Here is a 19,846-nt window from a genome sequence, read left to right as displayed (position 1 = left end):
TTAATAGAGAGAAAGTGGCAAAAGTTGGAAAGAGAAAAAAAGGGGTCTAACATTGCAATTGACTCAAGTTTGTAGTCTATTTTTGCAAGTGTCCCTTATAAAAATCACATATATATTAAGCAAAAACCCCCAATGTTTAAAGTTTAATTGAGAAGTATATTTATAAAAATAACATTAAAAGTATAAAAATTAACATGCCATTAGAAATACAACAAAAAAATATATGATCATTAAGACTAATTAAGACAATTTTATTAGAATAGACAAAATATTAGTTTATTAAATTCGTTGCAAAAAACGATATTTAGAAATATCTATTTGGTTAAACAACTAATTTGTTTTTTTGATTTAGTATTATAAATATAATCTGATTTTATACAATTTTTTCCGGGTGACAACAAAAAGTAAAGCAAATATACAAAAAAAAAAAATCAGATATTTTTAAAGATTATGAATAATCAAATATAAACGGTAGTGATGAGTCTGATGACCACAGAAGAAGTCATTTACGCTTATATACGAGTCAACTTAATGAGAACAGATTCTATTTACAATCCAGATATTATCCCTCACAAACTATGCAACTTTACGGTGAAGCACAACAAATAGGAGAGGTACTTCAGATTGGAATTTGGAAGTGATTCATCAAATGTTGTTTTTCATGAGTTAAAGGAGAGCTGCGGAATGGATCATCATCACTGAATGCAGCCACGTTCCCGGGACGTGAGAAAACTACCTGCAATGTTGCATAAAAGCAATTAGTTATTTGAATGAAGATGCATGGTTATATATGTTTCTGGCTCACGTTCGAGTTTGTGTGTTACCTGGTAGTCTCCAAGGGTACGAGTCTTGAAACCAGCTGCACAATAGTCGTAATAATATTCCCACGTCCTTATGAATTTATCGTCAAATCCAAGATCCGTGATTTGTCTACACAGATGATAGTATTTATCTAGACAATATGAGCGGAAACATACTTAGTCAAGAACAGAAAACAGAGGAAATGGTTTTAATATATTTATCTTAGTTTTGTCTATCCAAGAAGTTTTTCCTCCACAATCTCATCGTTTGGTAGTAATGAATCCCAATGTTCTCAACGTGTTCAATGCTGTATTTTCTTAAGTATTAAATTGATTTGACAAAGAGAGATGGCGAAAAAAACAATACATATATGCATTTATACCATAGCCTAGAAGAAGAGGCCATGGCTGAAGTAACTCTGGCTAACGAAGGAAGGCATCCACCAGGGAATATGTACTCTTTTATAAAATCAGAATTTAGTCTGTACTCATTGTAGCGTTCTTCAGGTATCGATATGAACTGTATTATTGTTAAACATTAACGGTTGTGCAAACATGAGATAAAAAAAATCATGCATGTAAGTGTTACCTGCAGGACAAGAATGCCGTCTTCTGTAAGCGCAGCTTCACAATGACTAAAAAATGTCTCCATGAATTCGTGGCCAACATGTTCTAGCATCTCACTGAAAACATCGAAAATGTTATGTCGTCATAGACTCATAACACAAAAAGTTCATATTTTGATATACAAGAGAGATATTCCCAAGATATAATTCTGTCATATTTTTGAGCATCAGATAGTTGGCGATAATCGCAGAGCTTAAATGTTATCCGGTCCTGAAATTAAATAGTTAGTAATATAGCATTGGAGATCAGAAACTGAATTAATGGATTGTATACAAACCTTAAGTCTAGCTTCTTTAGCTTTTGCTTCTGCATATTTAAGCTGTTCAATAGAAAGAGTAATGCCAGTGTATTTGCATCCAGTTATTCACACCGCTTCAATGGCCAAAGTTCCCCATCCGCATCCAATATCTAAAACCTCATGATTCTTCTTTATCCTAGCCTGAAATTTCCCACTTTTCAATTCTCTAAAGAACAGAGAAAATGTCAAGTTCTTGCATATATATGTTACCTTATCAATGAGAAGATATATTTTTCTCATTTGTGCAGTCCTTAGATCTTCATCACCTGACTATAAATATAAACGTCTTAAATGGCGAAAGTTTAACGTCGGACTAGCAAAAAGCAAGAGAGTGAAGATGTTTCATTGTCACCTTGAATACCGCAGAGGAATAAGACATGGTATCATCCAAGAATAAAGCAAAAAGCTCATTACTCTGCAAGTTTACTCATGATGGATGCAAATCATTACACTTACAACAGCAAAGAAATGTTCATCTTTGAGACAATAACATATGGGCATAAGACAAGTTACAAGGTCATAGTGACGTGAAATGTTCCTTCGAGCTTGAGTTAAAGTGTTCTGCCTATAGAAATGCTTTAGGAAATGCTTTGCAGATGCTAAACCAGTAGTCAGAAACATAGGTTTCCACCAACCCCTGCAAAATCCAAAACAAGTGCAATGGGACAACTGAAAAAAAAAATTAGCTGAACGTTTCAAACTTTACCTATTTTTAGCAAGACTTAAGTTCAAATCTCTATTGGCAATGAGAATCTGCAAGTTTTCAATCTGTTGATCAGAAGTTTTGAAAAATCAATCTCCATGCTTCAATAATGTTATGTACCATACCATGATAAGATTCAAAAGTCCTGTTTCCTTATTGCAAAACGAAAAATCTCCGTTAATATAAGCATCAGCAAGTCCTAAATCAGACCGTGTCATAACCTGTGGGAAAAAAAGAATCAAGAATCCAGTTCTTGAGCTTCAGAAGAAAACAGTTTCCACTGATCCAAAGAGCTCTTCTAATTTGAACCATCAATGTTCTAGGCTAACCTTCCAGTAAAATTGAGGACTGTGAATCTCTAGTTCAGACTTCAAGTGACATCTCAAATCCTCTCCTTGGAATGTGATCATTGGTTCCCCTTCAATTATTCTGTTAGGATATAACTAAATGTAACGTTTCTAATGACAGAATTAGGAAGTTATACATTTTAGACAGAGGAGGGGGACTCACGTTACACAACCGGTTGATATGGATTGTGTCAAGAATCTAGTAACGAAAAACCGAGCCACTTTTTCAGTTAGAGACATGACCATGCGGTTTTGGTTTCTCGAAGAAGTCACCATATCGTTACCTAACAGACCTTGTGAAGCCACTTTACCAGCCTGAAGAAGTAGAAGGTATAATAACAAAATTGTAGAGGGAGAGAACTGGTATAATTAGAAATGATAGTATTAGCCTGAGAGATATATTGCTTGTGTGATCATTGATGTGTAAAATGTAACTTCAATGCATTAGAGAGTGAGAGAGTGAGAGACAATGAAATGTAGCGTAGGTGTTGTTTTTTATGATCCATTAAGTGTCAGTTAGGTGATCTTAAACAAAGACACCTAAGACTAAGCATGCACCTAACGGATATGGATCAACCAAAATCAATTCAAAATCTTATATCATCAAAATGCCAGCAACACAAATCAATTCGTAAGTTTCGAAAACTTCACAAGAATTATTTTAATATTTAAACCAACACGTTGAATATCTAAGAAACTTGTTGCAGAAGTAAGCAAAAGATTTAACGAGTTAACGAGTTCAAGAATCAACAGAAACCTCACAAGTTACGAGCTCATGAATTACGTATAGTCGGTTACAATATAACCAACCTTAACCATTACAAACAGACCAATTATATTGATCAAAGCCTTTTAATTAAACCAAGTTCTTAAATCATCCTGTTTGTTCTTCATTTTGATCCGGTTGTGTAGTCACAATCAACAGATTTTATAAGAACATTGACTTCCCACCAAATACAAATCCTAGTGTTTTACATAATAAAATGGAAATTATTAGAGTGCGTCTAACAAAACTCATAGCTCGTAATTCAAATAAAGACAAAGTACATAAAGCTCTAGTAGTATATTTGGTAACACACTCAAACTTGTAAACCATGTTGTACGTGACGTGACGTGAGACATGCACTCAATGCAACGTCTTCATGTATTTTCGTTTAGTGGTGTCCAATTCCGCCACCTCCTCCGCCGCCTCCTCCACCTCCGCCTCCGAAACCTCCACCGCCAAATCCTCCGCCTTTACCAAATCCACCTCCTCCACCAATACCTCCACCTTTCCCAAAGCCACCTCCTCCACCAAAGCCACCTCCTCCTCCGATACCACCGCCAATACCTCCTCCTTTGCCAATACCGCCTCCAATGCCTCCACCCTTACCAAATCCACCTCCTCCGCCAATACCTCCGCCTTTGCCAATACCGCCTCCAATGCCTCCGCCTTTGCCAAATCCACCTCCTCCGCCAATACCTCCGCCTTTGCCAATACCGCCTCCAATGCCTCCGCCTTTGCCAAATCCACCTCCTCCGCCAATACCTCCGCCTTTGCCAATACCGCCTCCAATGCCCCCGCCTTTGCCAAATCCACCTCCTCCGCCAATACCTCCGCCTTTGCCAATACCGCCTCCAATGCCTCCGCCTTTGCCAATACCCCCGCCAATACCTCCACCCTTACCAAATCCACCTCCACCACCAATGCCTCCACCTTTACCAATACCGCCACCTATGCCTCCGCCTTTGCCAATGCCTCCACCAATTCCGCCACCTTTGCCTATTCCACCACCAATGCCACCGCCAATACCTCCACCTTTGCCAATTCCACCACCAACTCCTCCACCTTTGCCGAAACCACCGCCAACTCCTCCGCCTTTGCCAATTCCACCGCCAACACCTCCGCCTTTACCAAAACCACCGCCAACTCCTCCGCCTTTGCCAATTCCACCGCCAACACCTCCGCCTTTACCAAAACCACCGCCAACTCCTCCACCTTTACCAATGCCGCCACCAACTCCACCGCCTTTGCCAATGCCGCCACCAACTCCACCGCCTTTGCCAATGCCGCCGCCAACTCCTCCACCTTTGCCTATTCCACCACCAATGCCACCGCCTTTACCGATGCCACCGCCAACTCCTCCACCGTGTCCACCTCCGATACCACCACCAACTCCACCACCCTTACCAAAGCCACCGCCAACTCCGACACCTCCACCATGTCCACCACCAAAACCTCCTCCGCCACCTCCACCTCCACCACCGCCTCCTCCAAAACCACCGCCTGCTCCTCCTCCAAATCCACCACCAGCTCCTCCTCCAAATCCACCACCGGATCCTCCACCGAACCCGCCGCCAAAGCCACCACCCTTGCCACCTAAAGTCTTCTCGTCCTCATCTTTTCCCGAACTCACATCTCTCGCAGCAACATTCACCACAAAAACATGGAAACATAACAAAGCCACGAGAGTAGCTCCTCTAACGAGACGCCCCATATTTTTTTTTTTTGGAGTATGTTTGTTAATTTGCAGATTGCACTGCCCGATGATCAAAACTAACCAGCAAAGACGGTCGATTATATAGCAACACTTAATTATCTACTTTAATCTTTGCATTAACTTACTGCAACTACTAACTACTACGTACTCTACTTACTCACTGCATTCAATTCCCTAAATCCTTTTGCGATCTCTTCTCCACATGTTTTCTTGTAACAAATCTCACTAATAATTAATCATATATTGTAGAAAAAAAACCAAGAAACCCACTTAATATGTATATCTAACAAGTAGGCTTTTAACCGTTTTTACCCAAATTACCTTGCACTATCTGACACATCAACGGTTAGAGGAGCTCGTAACAGTCTGTTAATATGATGAATAAAATACTCATGATAATTAAGTAATTGTATCTTACTATCTTCTTTATTATGATAAGTAAAGAACTCATAAGTAAATCTAAAAAAAACAAAACAACTGATCATGAATTAATTAATACGTCAGTTTCTTTTTGTTTGTCTTATATCAAAATCTTTTCATCGCCGCTTTCATTTATAAATACTAAATCCAACAAAAAAAATTCTGTCAATTGTGCCACAAAACTCTGCTAGTTTTGATACAATGAAAACAAAAGAGGTTGGTTTCAAATTTTAATATTCATGCAGGAAATTAATTGAATTGAAAATATAAATTTCATTTTCATTGCACTTGCATAATTGTAGAATAGACTTTTTTTTTATAATGATAATGTGATCCCCTTTTACTTTTTCTTTCACTTTAAGGAATGAGTTTGCTATTTTTTGGATTGGAATCAATTAAAAAAAACAAATAATAATAATAAAAATACTAAATATTTGCCCAAAAAAACTAATATATTTGTAATGTGTGCATTTTGTTTTTCTTATATTCAATTCACAATTCAAAGGTTGTATTTCTTTTAACGTAACCAACTACAAAGGTGATGTGTTTATAGTTTGATTAGATCAAATACTATCATGTTGTGTTATTGATTTATAAATAAATAATGTCTTTTGGACATTAACAAATTCACAATGCATCCGATGATAATTTCACACGTGAACTCTTTTGATTAGTGATATTAATTTATTTTACTATAATGTCGTCATTGGTAGTTTTTCATATAAATCTAATTCATATGAATATATTTTTTTTAATAAGAAACAAATAACCATTGGAGCTTCCATACCAAACCATGTGCGAGTTAGATGAAGAATTTATTGCAGTTTGAACAAAAAAAGCCGTCCATTATTTTCTGACCTATTATGTCCTAACCTAAATGCAATGATATTGAATAAATACAGACCACTTGTGTACGTACTCATCCACCAATAAGAGACTGCTACATGGAACACGAATTGTTTCAGTGGTTGACAAACTTTTGGGTTTATTTCGTAACAATGGAATTCCTGAGGATCTTAATATCCTTTCCCGTTTCTTAGGGGTGAGTGGTTTATGTTTCTTTTGGCTCTTTCCGAGTTTGATTCAGTTCGGTTAATTACAATCAAAATAATAATGTTAAACTATCATTAGTAACCATACTAAGGTTATCGACTCAACTTGGTTTCCATCTTATATTAACCGACCATGTTGTACATAGTTAACCTAAAACAGATTACACATAGACCGATAGACGACTCTGGTTTGGTTAAACTAGCCACCCATAGTGTTAACCAAATTTCATTAATGTAGTTTAGTTTACTTCTCGTCTCATAATTGCTTTTTTTTTCTTAGTAGGGTAGACCAAAATGAATTAAATGACAGTGCTTAAACAAAAATCAAAAGTAAGCATTAATCGCTTGGACTTTTGATGCAGTTAATAGGAGGTTGGAGTAATGTTATACTCCTATAAACAGTATTTGAAAGAGATTGGTGTCTACTTTCTTAAATAAATCCACATCCCGATTTGCTTCATCCACACTCGATCGTCCCGACATGAAAGAATTAGGATTTTAAATAGTTAAAAGAACAAATTACCAAATATGTAAGTTGAACAGAATTTGTAATCAATGCATGCATATGGTGCAAAATTCTATGAATAATGTCGCTACTCTAGCTTTTTATTTTATGAATGTTGTTTTTCGTGTCCATATTGTATAAATTTCTTTATTACTGATAGTTTAGTACTTATACTTTTATTTGAGAAAAACAAATGAGATTACAAAAGAAAGAAAAAAAGTCTATATTTTTCTCTTTCATCTATGGTTTCGTGTATATGTGTGTGATTGTTTAGAGTTGTACACACTTTTTATAGCATTAATCTATTGTCTAGAGCCCTGAAATATTTTTTTTTTTAAAAACACTATTTTTTTTTCTGTTTTGTCATTATCATTGAGTCATGAAAATCTACTACCACTTATACAGTCGTGAGTACGTACCTCGTGATCCTCGATCGTGACCTCGTCTCGTTATGTCAAGATTGAGAACCGCGATTTAAACACACGAAGACTTTAACAAGTTCACGGGCTGTATTACGGATACGGTCTCGTAAGATAACTCTCTTGCCTACAAAAACCACTAAGAGAAAAAGAGATGAAAACAAACTGTAGAGAAAAGTTACACAAAGGACGAAGCTCTTTTCAATTCTACTATTGGGCCTGTATTAAACCCACTAGACACTAGTATTTATTCAAGCCCATTAAAGGCCTCATTATTATTATTTTTGAGATTTGTTTTTAAAACATCCAGATAATAAGAAGAATTCACGCCTGCGACTTTTCCACTTCTCATCTCTCTTTCTCTCTCTCTCTCTATCTCTCTCTAATTTATCCACTTTTCCTCCTCCGTCGATCTCCGGCGACAATATCTCAAACTCTGATCTACGCCTGCATCATACTTCCCCGATCCACGAAGGCACCGTATACTCTCAGATTCATCCGCCTCCTCCGATCGTTTTTTTTTTATTCCCTTAAAAAAAACTTTTTTTCTTTTTAAATCTTAATTTTGAAAAAAAAATAATATTATTATATGTTTTTTTTTGTGTCTGTGTTCGCTTATTTTTCTCGACAGTCATGCGTTTTGACGCTTTTCGCCTCAGATTAAAAATGAATTGACGTTTTTACCCCTGATCCTTGTTTACATAAAGATAAAAGAAGAAAAACAAATGAATCAAAACCAATACCACCACCAAGCGCGTGGCGTACAGTCGAGTGATCCAAGAAGAGGCGCCACTCATTCTCAGAGTCAGGGCGCTGATGCACCGAACTGGCTCTTGGCTGGCTACATGGCGCACGAGTTCCTCACGTGCGGGACTATGCTGGGCCGAAAGCTGTATCCTGGATGGGCCGAAGTTGGGCCGCTTGTCTCGCCGTCCCCACTACCGCAGCAGCAGCAGCAACAGAGGGAAACGAAAAAGGCTCGGCAGAGCTACTACTCTGACGTGGCGGATGTGTTCAAAACAGATGGGAACCACGTCCCTGGTGTGGTTAACCCGACCCAGCTTGCTAAATGGATCCAGATGTGAACCTACAGTTTTACTAAGGTCGTTAACATTTTAATTTTCCGTGTATTTTAGTGTTTTCTTAACGATAGTCTCTTTGTGTCACACAATGATGAAATAATAATTGTAGACTTGTGTTTTGTCATTTTATTAGCTACATATACATCATCAACTTGGATCTCGATCTTATATATGAAAGGTCTGGCCATCATCTTTAAATGGGTTCATCATTATTTGATTTTTGCATAACCATAAGTTATAGTGAAAATTGTGAAAAGATATACTTGTGTCTGTGTGGTTCGTTGCACACGTGTGTGTGTGAACCATATGTGGATGAAGAGAGACATGCATTGGTTGTAGTACAATATTCACGCACAAGTAAAACAAATTAAGCATCATTCAAAGTGGCATCTACGAATTCGTTGAGGAAATGAGCACATGATCAGCACCATAAACAAACCTACATAACTCTAGAGATTGTCACATTCCGATTCTCATCAATTAAGACACGCCCACAAATTTTTTTAAAGATATATCAATCGACCTAGCTAGCAAAAACGCTCTACCAAGAAAACAAAGCGTTGAATAGTTTGTAATTATTACCATCTTTTGGGTCTGTCGATCTTTGTTGCACAAATTTTTGCTAGAGGTCTTGCAATTAGCTAGTGAAAAAACTGTATTCAGTGTATTAAAAAAAAGTTATAATTATGAACCAAAGCAAATGCGGTGGGAAGAAGGTAATAGCGACCTCTAAAAACCAAGTGGGGAACATTGAAATTAGAATTTAATAAGCAATGATCAAAAGGGGGATATTGAAGACATTTTAATAAGCAAAGATTTTAAAAAAACTTCGTTTACTTTTCTTTATCAAAATAATTTTTGAATAAAACAAATTAATCATAAACATACATAATACATTACACATTCATAAATCATAATATATATATGTATATACATACAAATATAATTAATTGGGATTCCATAACCATAACTGAAGTGATGATCTGTACGTTGAACCATATTTGTTATTTTAAGACGATCGAACTTAACCAAAAGTAGAGGTTTGTGTAATTTATTTCGTAAGAGAAGTTTCTGTAGCATTAACCTATTACATTTGATCGAGTTATGCATATTATATAGATATTGGTACTTGATTTTGTGTGTTTCAAGTGTGACTCACATATTCTCAATTTAAAACCTAAAAGTAGTTTATAAAACTGGTACGAGTTGCAACACTAGTGGCTAACTATATTTAGGACTTCAAAATATATTATTGGGTCAATAAAGTAGAGATGTAAAACGAAATGATTGTTTCCAAAAAAACATAGAACATTTGGTCTAATGAGGTCGTGAGAGGGTTAATAAGAATTAAGAAGTTAATAATGTGAAGAAGATACGACTTAAGGCCCATTACAAAAGGAAGGTCCACTACTCAAATTATCACCACTATATAATTGATACAAGCATTTTTCATAATCACTAGATGATATAAAGGTCTAAGTAACCACCAATTATCTTCGTTGATCTTGCTTTTCAATTATTTTTTTCTCTCCTATGATTGCATTGGCCAAAATATATGACTTGAACATTCACAGCCAAATTGGATTTGTTTTGTTTTAATTATATGTAAAATATCATGAAACTGTTGATGATGGGATCATAATCATCATGATTCATAGCTACCACCTAAATTTCCACCACCCCATGGTGTTCATGATCATTGTTATCATCACCGTCATACATTGTTCATCCAAATATGGAGTATCGAAATAATAGCCATTAGAGGAGACGTCATCATGTTAACTCCTTAATCTAGGACATGCTTGTTCAATTTTAGCCTAGATATCTAAATCTGCTACAACTAATATATACAAATATAATTATGAAAACTAACTTATGATAAATGCTACTAATGAAAACATTAGACTAGAATTTAACTTGTGTATACGTGGTTGTCTTCTATGAGTCGAACCAACATCTTTTGTCAAAGACACTTTCACATTTTCTATCACTTGAACACAACAAAACATATATATAACCTTTTTTTTTTCCTTCTTGGCGGCTTTTATAAATTTAATCCAAATCTTTCATGCTTTTATGATAATTTAATTTAGTTATATACGATCATTTTTCATATGCTATTCACATTGAATCACTTGTAGGAAAGCCATCAGCCTCCGATCTTTTTACACTTACCCACTTTTAGTTGCTTATTTCTTTTCCCATTTTCCTTATATATAAGCTATATTCATTTAGGGATATCTGATCTGGTACTAACGCAGTATGCCAAACATATTTCTCTATGGAAATTAAATGAATTGACAAAAAGATTTAGTAAACTCTTTCGATAGTGATAATAATAATGCAAATAAGACGACTATCTTTCGTTAATATTATACAAAAATGTAATTTGTTAGTTCATTGTTTATTACGAACTTGTGTTTGAGATCATCCAAAAGCCTCTAAAAGTTTTGATACGTCTTTACATCATCATTTCGGATAACGATTAGGTTATAAATGGTAGCTTTAAACTACTTGTCAAAAATTATTCAATTATAAATATCCTCATGTGTTAATGGTCAACCTCGGGTACAAAGAAATGTGGAAGACTTCTGAGAAAAAAGTAAAAAGATTTAAAGATATAATACAATGACAGTATGGAATAGTGGATTTGTGAGTCAGTTTGAAAGTTCTTTTCGAGATCCATAAATATCCAATTTGATGTTTCATAGTTCATATATTATGAATGTCATTTCGGTTAAAGAGATGAAAGCATATCAGTAAACCACCATTAGCCAATCGATCTTTAAACTTTTCCCACTTTAATTTCCAGTTTTAAATTCATTACCGGATCTCTTACTTTATCAAATGGTTCCATGAATTTGAAAAGACACATTGTCACATTTAGTTGACCTCTGGCTCAGATATTTGGGATTGGTAGAACTCAAAATCTTTTTGATTGTGCCATTATAAGCTTGAGTTTATCTAGAGTTTTGTATTTTAATGGCTTGGTTTCTTAAAGTGTTTAACGACTACTGCTTTATATTTTTCAAGTCCACAATACAAATTTAAATAAAAGTTTTTAGCGGTATTTAAAAATTTAAATTCCTAGAATCCGTGTATTGGTTCTACGTACATTAGGCTGGTAAGACTTTCTATGTGACCAACAAGATATAGATATTATATATGGTTCTGAATGATAATAACGTATAGAACAACTGCAACAAATGTATGCATCAGTGTTAACTAAACAAAAATACATATTATTAGAATATGTTAGCATGAATTTTTTTTTTTCAACAGGCTTTCATATTACATGTACTCATATGAAAATAGAATCTTTTATCAAATAATTGTAATAAATAGATAATTACTGTATAAACAAAGATGTGAATACACGTAGACGGGATGAAAAAGCTCGTTAACAGCCACCCAGTCGTTGACATGATCTTTGTTTTTTTCCCTTTGACCTCATAGAATTAGTGCTTATAATTGTATATTATTGTTTTAGATATCCCTTAATATAGTATATTAATAAATCTCGTACGGAATTAAATTGCTAAATCCTATATGTAGCCCACTTGTTAAAAAATTTAGATGAGTAAAATTGTGGGCACTGATTTATTAATAGAAGCTAGGAAGTGCAACGAATCGTGTCAGCACTTCGTGGAAGTTTGGTTGTCTGCCAGAGTTCCAAAAAAAAGGAAAAAGATAGGTTGAGAAAATTTTCAATTTTTTTATAAACATATTTTTATGTTACATCTTTCTAAAAAAAATCTCTTGAATGTTAATATATTAAGAAAATTATCTACAGTAAAAAGGAAACAAACTGAAACAAAGTGTTTTTCTAGTATGTGTATCTTTTAAACATATATGTATTTGATATTCCCGTAAAATAAATATATCAATATGTAAATGATTATAGAATCTTAGAATCTCACGACATTTGATCACTCGTTGTTCACTTGTCCCATATATATATATATATATATATATATATATATATATATATATATGTATAGCAATAAAAGATTAATGGGACAAGGAGAGTGGTGGGATCTGCAAATACTGATGATTTTAATACCAAATAATACACATTGGCATGAGAAGAGAGAGATGAGAAATAGTTGGAATACTTGTCTGCTACTTTTGAGTTCTGACAATAGTATGTATGCATTTACTTTTCTTTCGTATCTTTCTTGAGAGTACAACTTTTGAAGAATATATTGCAAGTGTGTATGAACACATTTGGTGGCCAAGTATATATGTGGTTTACTCATTTTGTTTTTCTTCTGAAAATTCACATCCAGAAAAAGTTTTTGTGACTTGTGAAAACTAGATTCTCTACTGCAAAGGGGTATATATATATATATATATATATATATATATAGTTCTTACATTTTTCATATATATTAGTATAGTACTTCTAATTTATTTCATAAGATTGATGTTGTTTGGTTGACAAAGAAAAAAAGATTGATGTTGTTATAACTTAACTATCTCCTGTTACTTATTAATATTTCGTAAAAGGTGTTGCAAGTCGATAAATTTCGATCATTCGAAGATGTAAAACAATGTGTTGAATTGGTGTATTATGATTTATGATCAATGTGCCATACATGTAACGTTCCTGAACTCGTTAAACTTTTACGTTTGTAATTAGCTTCGATATATAATACTCTACGTAGTACGTATTTGAATCGAAGCTGAGATGCAAGATTCTCAACAGTACCAACAAATCCACTAGGAATATTGGTGATTCAGATTTAGGATAAAAAAAAAATCAAGTGGACGAACAAAATCAACCAACATGAATAAATAAAAATTACTAAAAAAATACAAAATAAACAAAAATTATGGAGTGGACTGTTCCAACGTCATTTTAATCACATTAATGCGATTTTGATAATATAAGAAGAATAAAGTGAAAGAACACAAAAACCTTTTTTTATGTTTTCCCCAAAATGGATTATTAAATTTCTATCACCAAATTCTCAGTAGATGCATTATTTCACAGTGTCACTCGTTCGATACTGTGGAGTACAACTAAACCACAATACCTCTATTTCTTTAATTTCTTTATTATTTACTTGGCCATGGTTTTGCCTAAATTATATTATATGTGTACGTACCCTTTAGTTATACGATCTCTATATATATAACGCACATCAGCAATATGATGTGTTTACTGATTATAAATTTATAAACATTGGGGGATTCGAGATTCTAAAAGTACAGTGGATCTGATCGTAAACAAAGAGAAGCTCATATTCTAAGAGCATCAAAAGCAATCACCACTTTTGTAATATAGCCAAGTGATATGTTGAGATTCAAAGTTAATATACAATTCATTTAGTTCATCACATGCAAGCATAGGCATTATATATTGATCCAGATTAAGAGTCCTGCTCCGTTAAGATTTGTATTAGACATTAGTACAAGCAGTACGTATAGGTAAAGGTTAACGAATGAGTTAATTGGTATTAGAATTTCTAGAAACGTACGTGGTTAAATTCCTTGGTTTAGATACAACTAGTTACCTAGCTAGACGGTAGTGAGTATCACAGTTTGGACGATAGAAACATAATTTGTATAATTCATAACATGTGAATATGAAAAAATTAGGATATACAAAGATAGAAATATTATACCTTTCTCAAGAACACTAGCTATCTAACGAAGATCCTTGGGATGTTTAAAATTTTCTCTTCCAGATTTCAGAACTGATCATGTAGAGAGCACAAAAAAGTAGAGCTGTAGAGGAGACATATGAATCATGTGGCACAGCATAAACGGCCCTTGAGAACATAATTAATTTTAAAACTTATCAATACGCCTAATTAATCGACTAATTATTTCATTAATTATTTAATCCACGTTGATCCCAAATTTTCATATAATGATATAATTTTAATGCTTCCGTGGCTGCTTCGTTCCTAAGTGACTGAGTGGATTTCATACTTTGTGTTGATCACACGACAGTCACGACTTCTCTTTCAATCTTTTAAAAGCTATTTGCAATTCTATAAGTGTTAGACCCTAATTACTGATTCTGAATTAGTATTAAGATATTACGTAAATATCTTATTTGCATATCTGCTGTCAAGTTTCCACATAATATTTACCCAAAAATAATGCGACACGTACGAGAATTTTTTTACGTGAGATAAAGTATAGTAGTGCGGTTTAGTTGAATTCTTGGTTAGTTGAATCAATAGGTAGGAACTTAGATTGGCAAATCTTGTGACATTTATATGCGTTAAAGTTACCAGTCCCATCACACAGGTTGGACTGAAGCATCATTCGGGTGTTTCAACAAAAACTCCTAATTAGTTTGAAAAAAAATACAAAAAAAAAATCAGAACTAAAAGTAGAAAATTGCGTATATCAGACAGAAAAATAGTATTTTATCATATACCTAAATCTTACTTTGAAAAATCATAACATTTACTTGAACCTTTTTTCCATCTAAGAACAAAAAAAAACTTCAATAGTTTAAAGGAAAACTGCATTAGGTAACTCATCATTGAAAACATAACCCTTAAGAGGAAACATAATAGTTTTGTAGTTACGTGCATGAGCCAAACCAGAGAGATTTTTTATCCTCCAAGTACTTCAAATCTGGTTTATTAAGAGAGTATAATCTATTTATCACTACAATTTTATCAATAGTCCGAATTAGGCTTGAAGTCAAACTAAAACTTTTTCCATACATAAACTACAAAGTACGAACATTAAAAGAATATTTACGACAAAAACCTACAAAAATATACTATGTATAAATTAAGAGTGGTTACAAGTTAAAAAAAAAAAAACTTTAATTGAGACGGAAAGCAACAACTCATAACTATGGTTACTCTATGATATGTTTGAAAGAAGAGACACAGTGATGAGCATCAGACTTTCTCATATATATCTATAATATTTCTTTGGTATTACTTACAAAATTTATGTGAGATTTATAATATTTCTTAAATATTTTTACATTAGTGAAATTTGAGGTGAAAATTCTAGTAATATAAAACACATAAAAATGAAAACTTATCTTAAAAACAAAAAAGAATATATATATATATATATATATTAAACCAGAAACTAAACAAATTATCATTCAATTTTTGAGAGAACTAAGATCTACAGTAAAAGTTAAAAAAAAAAACAATCTAAAAACTTTAAACATGTATAGCCTATGTTAGTGATGGATTAATTTTCACAACTTTCCATAGATTTGGTATGTCGTATGTGAGCATGAATTTGAGTATTATGCATAATACTAATATTAGTGACAAAAACGTCGTTGTTTGTATTATAATTAGGACCACTATCTTAAAGAAAAAAGCTTAAGTTTACATATGTTTTTTTTGTTAATTAAGTTCTTAAAAATTATTGAAACTTTAGCTGCTTAGACGGTTAGAACCATCAGAATAATGGATATAAATTTCCACACACTGATAAATTATTAGCTAAACAAATCATATTATTTGATCAGCCTCATTTAAAATGTTATTACCAAACAAATGGTTAAACTGCTGGTTACCGAAAACGTAGAAATCTTAAAAATCACAACATATATATATATATATATGGTTTGGACTTCACTAAAGATATTTACGGACTTATATATAAAAAAAGTTCTTTTAATTTATCCGTATATGTAATGAATATATTTGTATCATCCTTATATATATGTAGTTCCTTTATTTGTTAATGATGGGAAACCGTAGAAATTGGGCAAGCTGTGGCTCATGGAAGATGAGCAACCAATTTACACTACTTGGATATGCAATAATGAGAGGAGAATTTATGCGCCTGTGACGCTATATATATATAGTTCAGATTATGAATATACCATCTCATTTCTATATCAAAAGCGAAAATATGTACATAGATATAATTGTTCTATTAAAATTATGTCCGAATCATATGAATATGATCCATAGTGGGAATAATATCATTTCATAATTGTCACAATATTTTACACTATTATCTCCCAACAATCAGTTTTATTATATAAATAAATTAATGTTCAACAACTTTATAAAATGAGTTATCAACTCATACCGCTATTTCAAGAAATCAATGTAACCTGTGGTTTGGCGCTAGTCGCTATTTCTTCGTCACAAATGCTTTTCCTAAGTAATTATAATATTTTATGGTTGGAGCCATTACTTGATATTTTTTGCGGGTTTATACACTTAAAAACAAGATTTAGTGTATATTATTAGAAAAAGACTGCCAATATGGTACGATTAAAGAAAGAAAACACAGAAAACAAAGTATATATTTGATCGACATAACTAAAAAACAATTCTTTAATTTTACTTTTCAAAAATTAGAAGAGGATAAGACTTATGAGTTGATAGTGGGGTGGAAGATGTGAGAAAATAGATATAGAATTGATCAAAAACCTTACGAAGTGGTATCAAAACCAAACACAAATGATGGGATAATAAAGTAGTGTAGGATGGATCACATCCTCAAGATTGGTTTGTAGTAAGAGCATTGCATTTTGTAAACGGATCATCGTATAATAACCCAAACATTAAAAAGTGAAATGGTGAATGTTGAATGAATTACAATAATTGATTTCACAATTTGTATAACTAAAATGTATTTACCATGCGATAACGTACTTTATATTTGCACTACCAAATAATTTGAAACGCAAATTTAATATGATTTGTGTGACGAAAATAAGCGGGAAAAACAAAACATGTGGTACCATACAAAACTGATCCAAAATCCTCGACTATCACAAATGAATAGGAGGGCATCTAATAGCTTGATTTTATAAACATTTTCATTAACATTGGGGTTTTGGATTCAACGGGTCAAGGCCATTTGATGCCATCTATGGAATATTCTCTTCAGTTGATACCATATACAAAGCAAGATGCCGTGTGTTTTTGGGAAAAGAAAACAAAAGAAACTCTCTTTTTTTTTCGTAATTTATATTTGGCATTAGCACTAAAGTGGTGATGTACGCATGATCGGAAACAATTGCCATCCTAAGCGAAACTCCAAAGGCCATCATTAATTTCTTTTGTATTCTTTTCATGTAATTATAACCTTTTTGTTCTCATTTAAATCAGAGTATGCTAATAGTAATGTGTGTTAGTATGTACTTATATTTATTAATCCACTCAACTATTATGAAGTTCTCTGGTTTCAACTTTCATAGGATCATGGATCACCTAATGTTGAATATTTGTGGTTGAATACGTTTAGCTTTATTATGACATCAGTTATAGTTTCATTCTCATAAATTACTTACGAAACTCGCAATTTTTCTACATCTCGCTATATACCAGTTGATTAAAATTTTACTACTTGTGTTTTGATTTTGAAAATTAGATAAAGTTTACTAAGTGTAGAGAAAAAGAAGGCAAACAACTTGCAAACTGTTTTTTTTTCGCATTACTACGTTTAGAAACAAACCAACTAGAGTTAGCTTTCAAATGCACCATTTGCAGCAAACAAATAAGCCAGTCATAACCCTCTTAAATACGTACTGTTCTGTTAAATGGGCTTTTAAGAGCTGGCCATCCATGAACTAAACTCAATCAAACTTAACTAGATAAATAACCATATGTAACATCCATATATAGTACCAAAAAGTTTGAGGGACTATAGTCTAACACCGAAAAAGAACCACAGTTCATATAAAGATAGATCTTCGAAAACGCCCCGCATATGCTTCTCATTACTCACATAGTTTATCCATGCATGATATTCAAAGACTAAATGGGGTTATTGGTTTGAGATTTGAATAGAGTTTTAAAGATTTGAAATGTTATGTAGAATCCATTGTTATTAGATCAAGATTTTGTTAAACTATGTTAAAGTTTAGTGTTATTAGTTTGTGATTTGTAAAAAATTATTTAAAATCTTAATAAATTTGGGTTATTGAATTCAAACTTTTATAAAGTCATTAAAAGTTTTATGTTATTCAATTAAAACAATAGAATCTATGATTGTTAATGAGTTCAATTATTATGTTATTGGTTCATGATTTTAGATACTTTTTTTACAAAATAAAGTCATGGAAAATATCACAAGAATACATGGATTGTTTGGAGGACTTTACAAGATTTTAGAAAATTAATCAACAAAACTCTCTAGCAATTTTTAACAATCTTTTACTTATTCACTTGTAATGATTTTGTTGAACTCTTCAAAAATCTTCATAAATTAGAATCCAATACCACCCTCTAACAAGACTTTTGTGCGTGGTTTTCTATTAAAAAAAAAAGAAGTACACATGATAAGTTAGGATATTTTCCTTAACATCTTTGTTTTGTTTTCCTAATTCTTATTAACTTTTTTTCATTTTCATTTTTTTCTTCTTCTAAAATTTTGATAAATTTTATGTCCAAGTTAACTTCCTTTTCTTTGTCCAAGATGTCCTTGGCACTAAACTTTTTTCTCTTTTGACGTGGTTGTTTATAAGTTTTCTTCTTAATTAACTCGTAGGTCCATGACCGTACCTTTCATATTTCCGACTCCAACATTATTCTTGTCTGTAAAATTCCATATGCATTAGAATGCTCATGAAATTCTCAGCATTATGTTTTATGTAGATAATTATTGGGAAACAAAAATGCTTTGCTTAACATTTGAAAAAATAAAAATCAATCACCAGTTTGATACATCTGATGATGACTATGGTCTCGATAGTTTTGTTGGTGTCGATGTTTTTATTTTTCTATTTTTTTTGTGTTTGCAGAATTTTTTTATATGTTCTAATAATGTTTAAGTACAAAGCAATCCACAACTTTTAGTATTTTAATCAATATAAGAAAAATAAAATACAACAGCCAATACAAACATAAACTTTTGGTATATAATCCATTTGTGTGTTGCTTTTGTGTTTAAAAACTTAAAGAATATTTGATAAAAAGTGAAGATATTTTTTTTTTAGTAAATGGAAGAAATTATTCAATATTGAAACGCAGACCAAAGTGCTTACGTTTAAATAAGCGAAACTTCTGGATGGTTTAGATTTTGGGATTGAATGCACTCAGAATATTTATTAACAGTTATTTAATCGAAACTTATAGTATTACTCTTGAAACATATATACTGTAGTTGCTACTATGTAAGTTTCGATAGTGATAAAGTGTACCATCCTCTA

The 19,846-nt window shown here is 32.8% G+C and overlaps 2 protein-coding genes and 1 pseudogene across 3 annotated transcripts; 1 reads left to right on the top strand and 2 right to left on the bottom strand.

The window, feature by feature from the left end:
* Window positions 1-424: 424 nt before the first annotated feature.
* LOC104706996 (uncharacterized) lies at window positions 425-3,173 on the bottom strand (annotated as a pseudogene). Its single transcript, XR_015595512.1, has 14 exons — window positions 2,939-3,173; window positions 2,758-2,857; window positions 2,554-2,649; window positions 2,432-2,478; window positions 2,239-2,362; window positions 2,078-2,140; window positions 1,936-1,995; window positions 1,705-1,866; window positions 1,565-1,637; window positions 1,390-1,484; window positions 1,184-1,320; window positions 1,032-1,108; window positions 825-934; window positions 425-736 (listed from the first exon to the last, which is right to left on the bottom strand). The product of XR_015595512.1 is annotated as an uncharacterized LOC104706996 (transcript).
* Window positions 3,174-3,780: 607 nt separating this feature from the next.
* On the bottom strand, window positions 3,781-5,617 carry LOC104788426 (uncharacterized). Its single transcript, XM_087456666.1, has one exon. It carries the CDS (start codon window positions 5,250-5,252, stop codon window positions 3,930-3,932), a length of 1,323 nt encoding a protein of 440 aa, XP_087312792.1. The 5' UTR covers window positions 5,253-5,617; the 3' UTR covers window positions 3,781-3,929.
* Window positions 5,618-7,958: 2,341 nt separating this feature from the next.
* Window positions 7,959-8,857, top strand: LOC147949766 (uncharacterized). Its single transcript, XM_087456662.1, has one exon. The coding sequence runs from the start codon at window positions 8,377-8,379 to the stop codon at window positions 8,734-8,736; it is 360 nt and encodes a 119-aa protein (XP_087312788.1). The 5' UTR covers window positions 7,959-8,376; the 3' UTR covers window positions 8,737-8,857.
* The last annotated feature ends 10,989 nt before the right edge of the window (window positions 8,858-19,846 follow it).

The sequence above is a fragment of the Camelina sativa genome, chromosome 1 (assembly GCF_030686135.1).
Source record: "Camelina sativa cultivar CO46 ecotype springtype chromosome 1, ASM3068613v1".
Classification (NCBI taxonomy): domain Eukaryota; kingdom Viridiplantae; phylum Streptophyta; class Magnoliopsida; order Brassicales; family Brassicaceae; genus Camelina; species Camelina sativa.
Note: the sequence above shows the minus strand (reverse complement) of the source record. Positions and strands in the feature narration are given on the sequence as shown.